Source organism: Sinocyclocheilus grahami, unplaced genomic scaffold, assembly GCF_001515645.1.
Source record: "Sinocyclocheilus grahami isolate Dianchi unplaced genomic scaffold, SAMN03320097.WGS_v1.1 scaffold1106.1, whole genome shotgun sequence".
In the NCBI taxonomy this organism is placed as follows: domain Eukaryota; kingdom Metazoa; phylum Chordata; class Actinopteri; order Cypriniformes; family Cyprinidae; genus Sinocyclocheilus; species Sinocyclocheilus grahami.
The window spans coordinates 58,727-66,699 of NW_015506285.1; the positions used below are offsets into that span (position 1 = coordinate 58,727).

Here is a 7,973-nt window from a genome sequence, read left to right on the forward strand (position 1 = left end):
GTCGCAATATTCCAGATATGTATTTTTAGATTGTTTGATAATTTGATTTATTTTGATGTTTGGATGAGACGCAGTGCTGGTTTGAGACTGGTTAGAGTTAGTCAGGTTAGTAAGTCTCAGAACTAGCTGACTGAGTGGACTCTTTTTGGGGTTCAGTTCTTGGGTTTGTAGAGCTTTAAAATGTAGCGATTCTGTGGGACTTGATTTAAGATGCATCCAGAATTTGAGAGATCTTTTATGCATATTGATAATCAATAGGAATCGGCCTAATTCTGGCCTACATGCGTTATTGGGTGTTTTTCTTTGTAGTTTTAAAATCATTTTGCAAAATTCTATGTGTAGGGCTTCTGTTGGATGTCTGTCCCATCTAGTGTAGCTCTGATCACTGAGTGATCTCTCTCTCTCTCTCACTGTCTCTCTCTCTCTCTCTCTCTCTCTCACTGTCTCTCTCTCTCTCTGTCTCTCTCTCAGTGGAGGTTGTTTGTGGTCAGGAAGTGTGAATGTGCCTCAGTGCTGCTTGAGCAAAAGTCATTGCAGAGCACATCCGGCCTGTGTGTGTTTAAAAGAGTGCAGAAGGCTTCACCGAAAGACACAGCTGAGGTGAGCTTCATTCTCTACATTTGTTTGAAAAACCATCACATTAGATATTATAAATCACATCATTGATTGTGTGCTGCTTGTTAGGAGAATGTGAACATGTGGCTTAAGGAGGGCTCCATTACCTTATGAATGACACGTAAAGATGAATTCAATGCTCATTTCTGTGGATGGTTTTGACAGACTGTTTCAACACTGCAAACACGGATTCTTATCCTGTCGTTTGGATGTATATATCATGAGAAATGTATAACTAGCAAATAAACCTGACTCTGCTGATGCTCTATGCAGTGTTTCATGTCAGCATGATGGTTTATATCGTCTTTATTTATATTGCCTTTGTTGTGTAAATACTGAACTTAAGCAGCCATTCCACGGATCGTCTATTAAAACGATAGAAATTAATGTTTCGGCGGTCTCTTGCATATGGCTGTAAACTTTCGTGGTTTTGTGGTGTCACAGCGGTGTAGATATGATGGCTAATGAAAGGGTTTTTTCTCTACCGATGCACTTTTACACACTCAATGTTTTACACACTTTTACAACCCAAATCTCAGGCATTTGGAGCTTGTTGGTCGACGTGGGAGTGTTTCTGCACATCAGTCTCAAAATGGATGCCCTGCTCATGACGGAGGACCAAGCCTGAACATGAGCTCTTCTTCCTAAACTCTTCATGATGACTGTCTGAATGCGAAGACTATGGAGGATATTGTAGACTATCAGGACTCTGAGCCTTATCTGGAGGCCATGCAGTACATAGAGAGGATGAAGCAGGAGAAGGAAAGAAGCCTTGAGAGCGAGAGCATCCCGATGGATCATGGGGTGTCTCTGTACCCCGTCACCGTTCCTTGCTCTCCTCTCTCTCACGCTACTGTGCAATGGGACGCCCCAGAGCCTCCCGGATCGTCTGAGGCCGAGCTGGACTCCATCGCTGGCCCGAGGTTCGACTGGACGATGGATCTCCTGTCCGCAGACCAGGACACCGCTGTTGATTTCTCACCTGAAGCTGAGTCACAAGCGGACGTCACACTTGAGTCTTCCCAGGTATGTCAGTGAAAGCGGAAGGGCCTTGTGGTTTTTCTGGTTGACATGTTCTTGTATCAGTAACCAGTGGCCTGCTTTCTTAATGTTGTGTGTGTACGCTTTATTATGTACTTTTATTTTTACTGAGAGTTTAACAACTTGCAAAACATACAGTATAGTTTGTTGAATGAATTAGAATATCATTTTGAGCAGAAGAGAAAGATGGCAAATGTTTGTTTGAGTGTTCTGATGGGTTTTTTCTTCAATAGACATGTGATGCTCAGAAGTCAGATATGCGAACACAGCTGGTGCTTTCACATGAAGAGCCCCCCAAATCATTTGCAGATGTCAACGGTAACATTTTAAGTCTTAATTATTCGATCATGATTTTTGTAATGTGATGTGATTTAAATAATGGAAGTCATAGGTGGAAATCCCGGGGGGGACAGGACCCCCCCATCTGAGGGTTGTCCCCCCTAAAAATAGTATTAAAAACCACACTGTGTATTGTAAATAACAATGTTTATTGTTTATACAACTTTATACTTCAAATAATTGTGTAAGTAGTAAAGCAACGCAAACAGGTCAAAAATCTGTTTTAAGTTTAGAAACATTTTGAGTTTCTCCTCCGGTGAGTCAGCATGAGAACAAAGTCAATAGTTGTGGAACTCAAGTAAGTAAGGCTGTCAAGGCTATTTTATTCACTTAAGCATTGGATGAAGTGATTATTTCCTCTTTAATACAGATGATGCCAATGTAATGCTCACTATGTTAGCAATAATAACGTTACCTGCTTGACGAAAAGGGTTGCCAGGTTTCAGACAACAAAACCCGCCAAATTGCTACTCAAAACTAGCCCAAACTAACCTCGTTTCGAGGGAAAACCATGCACTTGGCAACACTGTAGTAATATCTTCAACGGACACGAGCGCTGTCTTGGCGCGACCACAACAGCTTGAAGTTGTCTAATTTGGCACGGTCTCCCTGCTGCACTAATAGTAGTAAGGCTTTCCTCTGTGTATACATATCCTTACAAGTACAATTTTAGCTGTATTATTTGTGTCCCCTTCAAAAATGGCTCTTGAGAAATTTTATGTTTATTGTCCCACAAGCTGTTAGACGAAATTTACGCCCCTGATGGAAGTGCTTTAAATCATACTGGGGTGCGGTTGTAATTGTGTGACAGTTGTGAAATGGCCATGTGTTTGTCAGCTGTGAATGTCAAACTGTTTGCTGACTCTTCATGAGTTTTGTTGCCTAACCTTTAAAATGTGGCCGCAGGCACATCAGTTTCCCATCAGCCATTACATTCCTAGAGGTTTGGACTTGGTGTTGTTTGTGGTTCTCAGAAATCAGTATGGCGTGGACATATTTATCTGTGCTTTTTCCATCAGACTCCAGAGCAGATGCGACTGAAGAGCTTTTTGAAGCTTATGATGGTGTTCAGATCTTTATGGACACACGAGACTCAGCGATTCGACCGGGTCCGGAGGGCTCACAGTCGCAGGAAGAGAAGGAACCCAACATGTTTGACTTTCCCAAAACCACTTTTGCCCATGAGGAAATCACAGATTCCGGCAGTGAAGAGCAAACTAGAGAGTGGACTGAGAACGAGGCAAACGGAGGATCATCAGATGCAAGAGCCGATATTCAGGATCAGATTCAAGGACCTGATGAATGTTTGGAAAAAGAAGAGTCAAGTTCCCCAGAGAACCAGTTTGATCGGTCACAGGACGCCATCATTACTGGCGCGACACAACCAACGGAGCCCCTGCCGGACCTCACGGACGATTCGGTGCAGCTCCAGGAACTTATACTGACACAAGAGCCAGAAAACATAAGCACATCTGTTACAGTGGTGAACCAGAATAATGGCACTTTACAACATGCAGAAGAGATTCATGGCGTAGACCTCTTGGAGGAATTCAACGCACAAGACCAAGAACGTGTAGAAAAACCTGTAAGCTCCGAGCAAAAGTCTGACCCTGAAAATGAATGTCCAGAGCCAGTAGAGCAGAGCGAGCGGTTCAGACGTCCAGATGAGAACAGATCCTCAGAGCAGATCCAGAGTTCAGATGAGGAGAAACCCTGCGATCAGACGCCACCATCGGAGCGTCCAGACGCATCCAGAGACACGAAGCAGCCGACAGTGCTGGCAGAGCATGTACGAGATGAGACATCAGAGCCGGTTATAGACACAGAACCCGCTGGTCCCTGCATCAACGGTAGCGCTGAGCTCGTAAACAGGGCCGAGGCTCAGCGGTTAGCTGAGAAGCTCTATAGACTGGACGGTTTTCAGCATACAGATGTGGTCAGACATCTGGACAAAGAGTAAGTCTCATAGCATTGATTAAGTGTCATGCATCTATTTGTTTTTCAACCAAATGTTCCTATTTGCTGTTTCTTTTGATAGCAACGAGTTCAGTCGTGCCGTTGGGGAAGAGTACCTCAAATTCTTTGACTTCACCAACCAAAGTCTGGAGCAATCGCTCCGGTAGGCTCCTCATTTCCAAACTCTGAGCACACACTGCGGAGATCCGTCTAGAGTCGCTTTTCAAACCAGGTGCTCTTCCTGATTCTTAGGTCATTTCTGAAGGATGTGGTTTTGATTGGTGAGACTCAGGAGCGCGAGAGAGTCCTGCAGCACTTCTCCGCTCGTTTCCAGCAGTGTAATCCTGACGTCTTCTCCTCCACCGGATCCGTGCTCACGCTCACATGTGCCATGATGCTACTTAACTCTGACCTGCATGGACAAGTTAGTCTCTTACAACCACAGAAAAAGATGTCGTTAAGACTCCAAACTCTTGAATCATCTGTCATCTTTGTGAGAGTAACCCTTTTGTGTCATCAGAATGTCGGAAAGCCCATGTCCTCGGCTGAATTTGTGTCAAATCTGGACGGCATGAATGGAGGCGAGAACTTCAGCAAGGACTATCTGAAGGTGTGAGAGCCAAATCTTCTCGGTCCCAAGCTGTTCACGTGTTGTGTTATTAACTCAGCAGTAACTCTGTTTCTTCTGCCTCTTTCAGAGTCTCTACATCTCCATCAAGAGCAATCCGCTGCAGTGGGCCGTGTGAGTAAACTGCCCTGCGGCACTGATCCGACTGTGATCTGGTGTTTCATCATGTTTATCTTTGTTCCTAGAGAGGAGGGGGTTCTGGCTAAATCCATGATGCCAGAGCAGTATTTGGACCAGGATGGATTTCTGCGCTCAAAGAGTAACCCGTTCCAGGATCTTCCTCACGACACCAAGGCCACCGTGTTCCAGAAAGGCTTTTTAAAACGCAAAGCGCATGCAGACATTGATGGCAAACGTAGTGAGTCACAGTGTGGATAAAGATAGGTGTGCTGTACAGTTAGAGATGCTCAGTAGTCAGTTTTTAGGAGGCTACATTCACCAGACAGTGTTTAGATGCGTTTCTGTGCGTGGCCCTTCAGTAGCGTAACTGATCGATACTCAACAAATACAGACAGGAGAGAGTTTGCATACTAACGGCATTACTGCTCGCAGAAGACAATTTGAAGTGTGATGTTAGTTGAGGGTGATGCTTTCAGAGACAGTGTTCACTGTGCTGCTGACAGTCTAGTCACTCTAGCACAGGCTTTCACATAAGGCACAAATATTAATCCAATATTTTTATTTCAAATCCAAACAGTGTTACTGAAAAGGCTTCTTCAGCATTGAATTTTCTAATTCAATATTTCATAGACTTATTCACAGTTAAACAATAAATAGAAACAGCATCTAATTCATTTTACTCCTATATAGATTTATATATTTGCTTAAGCAAGAGGCAGAACATTTAAACAGCCTACTTTTCTTATGTTAAAAGGTAGTAGGCTATCACAAACATTTAAATTATAATTTACCACTGACAGAAACCGTCGACTCTCGTGCCTTTTGCATTTAAATCTTCCTTACAAGCAATCCTGCGGGGTCATAAAGAACTTTGTTTTTCTACCTCCACGAGGGCCATCTGTTATTGCCTTGTTCATCTAAAAGTGCACTTTTCCTTATTTTATGAAAATCTAGCAGAGCTCCCAATTGAACTGGTCATTAGTCATTATTGAGTAATTATTTACATGTCTAGTAAATGAGTTGAGCATCCTGATCCTTCGAGCGCTGGACAGGCAACATTTGACACACTGATAACCAACTGAACTGATTTGCAGCTCCATGGGGGAAACGAAGCTGGAAGACGTTTTATGCCATGCTGAAGGGAATGGTGCTTTACCTGCAGAAGGTTTGTTAGCAGATACTGATGCTGGATATTAGTGAGATGTAACTAAAAGCATATGGACAGCCAGAGAGTTTTACAGTGTTTTAGCATGTCTGCTTTTTATAGAACCCTGCCAAAGCATCAATACAAGTATAAGTAAAAACGGTGGTTGGTGATCCGTGTCTCTGTGTGTCCAGGATGATTACGTGAAGGACTGCCAGAGCTCAGAGGAGGTGGTCAGCGTTCATCACGCTCTGGCGGAGCGAGCTCTGAATTACACCAAACGGCCGCACGTGTTTCGCCTGCAGACGGCCGACTGGAGAGTCTTCCTCTTTGAGGCTGCGTGAGTTTGTGTGCAGATTCTCCTTAAACTGAAATCATTTAAAGGGGTCATAAATTGTGAAATCAACATTCCCTTGATCTTTTGACATATAAGAGGTCATTGTGCTATGAACACATTCTGTAAGGTTCAGAACTCAAAACTTTCTCGTTAGTCTAACAACAGCTTATATTGAAGCCAGTCTGCCAAAATGACAGCTTGTGGAATGTTCTACTCTGATGTAATGGTGTGGATAAGCACCTCTTTAGCACTGCCCACCGATTCTACACCACTGCCTGTTTAGCCCCGCCCACCGATTCTACATCACTGCCTGTTTAGCCCCGCCCACTGATTCGATATCACTTTGCTGTGTCTCATTTAGAAGGCTGCGTCCTCCGGAGGTCGCATTTTGAGGCTGCATACGTCATCGGCGAAGTCTCATTTAAGAAAAGTAACCATTAAATTGCAAAGTAAAAAAATTATGGTATTTTTACCCTCACAAGGAATAACAGTCAATTTTATTATGGTTACTTTTCTTAAATAAGACATCCTTAATGACGTATCCAGCCTTCAAATGCTACCTCCGGAGGATGCAGCCTGTTTAGCCCCGCCCACCGATTCTACATCAATGCCTGTTTGTTTAGCCCCGCCCACCAATTTGCACGTATAAGTAAATTACGAGAGCGGCAAACGCAGGTATATGCAGAAACCAAACGATAAACTTTATTTGATGAACTTTATTATTAATGAAAATCCAGACCACGTGAGTAAGAACTCGGTCTTTTGTTCACTTCATTTTACTGTGAATTTGTTTACAAACAAGGCACAGATTGATGTAGGATTTTCAGAAAGATTGAAACTAAAAGACGATGCTGTGCGACTTTATTGGATCCGACAGTAATGTTGCAACACACAAGTGTGAGTAACTGTTTTTATTACATGATCACTACTGTTTTATACAGATCGTTTGATATGTACTGAGTATTTATGCGTTTTTAACCTAAATCACAGCAGCGTCCATCTGTGAAGGAAGTAGATCACAGCAGTGGTGTTTACTTCCGAGTCTACAATCCTACACGCTATTCAAACAGAGCGTTCTGATCAGGGGGTTAAAAACAGGACAGAAATCAGAATCAGAAAGAGCTTTATTGTGTTTGATATGTACTGAGTATTTATGCGTTTTTAACCTAAATCACAGCAGCGTCCATCTGTGAAGGAAGTAGATCACAGCAGTGGTGTTTACTTCCGAGTCTACAATCCTACACGCTATTCAAACAGAGCGTTCTGATCAGGGGGTTAAAAACAGGACAGAAATCAGAATCAGAAAGAGCTTTATTGCCAAGTATGTTTGCACATACAAGGAATTTGTTATAGTGTCACAAGCTTCCAGTGGAGACAACAACAACACACAGATAATAAAAATAAGATGTGAATGAAATGCACATGCATAAATATAAACCACAAAAAAAGAATAAATTGTATGTACAGGTGTGCTATAGATAGAATAGGAATAGAATAAAATAAAATAAAGTTGTAGTATGATGTATGTACTAGGATTTAGGGTGATAAATAAGTATAAGGTTATTGCACATACCTTAATTGCACAATGGGAGAACATTAACTGTTCATGAGGTAGATTGCCTGGGGAAAGAAACTGTTCTTGTGCCTGGCTGTCCTGGTATTCGGTGCTCTGTAATGCCGACCAGACGGCAAAAGTTCAAAAAGGAGATGGCTTGGATGTGATGGATCCAGAGTGATTTTCTGAGCCCTTTTCCTCACTCTGGATGTATACAGTTCTTGGAGGGTAGGCAGGG

General features: G+C 42.8%; 1 protein-coding gene across 1 annotated transcript in view; it reads left to right on the forward strand.

Annotated features, from left to right (window-relative positions):
- Window positions 1-531: 531 nt before the first annotated feature.
- LOC107566862 (PH and SEC7 domain-containing protein 2-like) overlaps window positions 532-7,973 on the forward strand; it is a 14,554-nt gene continuing 7,112 nt past the window's right edge. The window contains exons 1-11 of the mRNA XM_016252423.1: window positions 532-600; window positions 1,155-1,641; window positions 1,890-1,974; window positions 3,015-3,951; window positions 4,034-4,114; window positions 4,204-4,375; window positions 4,472-4,561; window positions 4,650-4,693; window positions 4,765-4,937; window positions 5,794-5,864; window positions 6,038-6,183. Coding sequence (XP_016107909.1) covers window positions 1,297-1,641; window positions 1,890-1,974; window positions 3,015-3,951; window positions 4,034-4,114; window positions 4,204-4,375; window positions 4,472-4,561; window positions 4,650-4,693; window positions 4,765-4,937; window positions 5,794-5,864; window positions 6,038-6,183 — 2,144 coding nt within the window. The 5' untranslated portion in view covers window positions 532-600; window positions 1,155-1,296. The remainder of the gene's footprint in view (window positions 601-1,154; window positions 1,642-1,889; window positions 1,975-3,014; window positions 3,952-4,033; window positions 4,115-4,203; window positions 4,376-4,471; window positions 4,562-4,649; window positions 4,694-4,764; window positions 4,938-5,793; window positions 5,865-6,037; window positions 6,184-7,973) is intronic.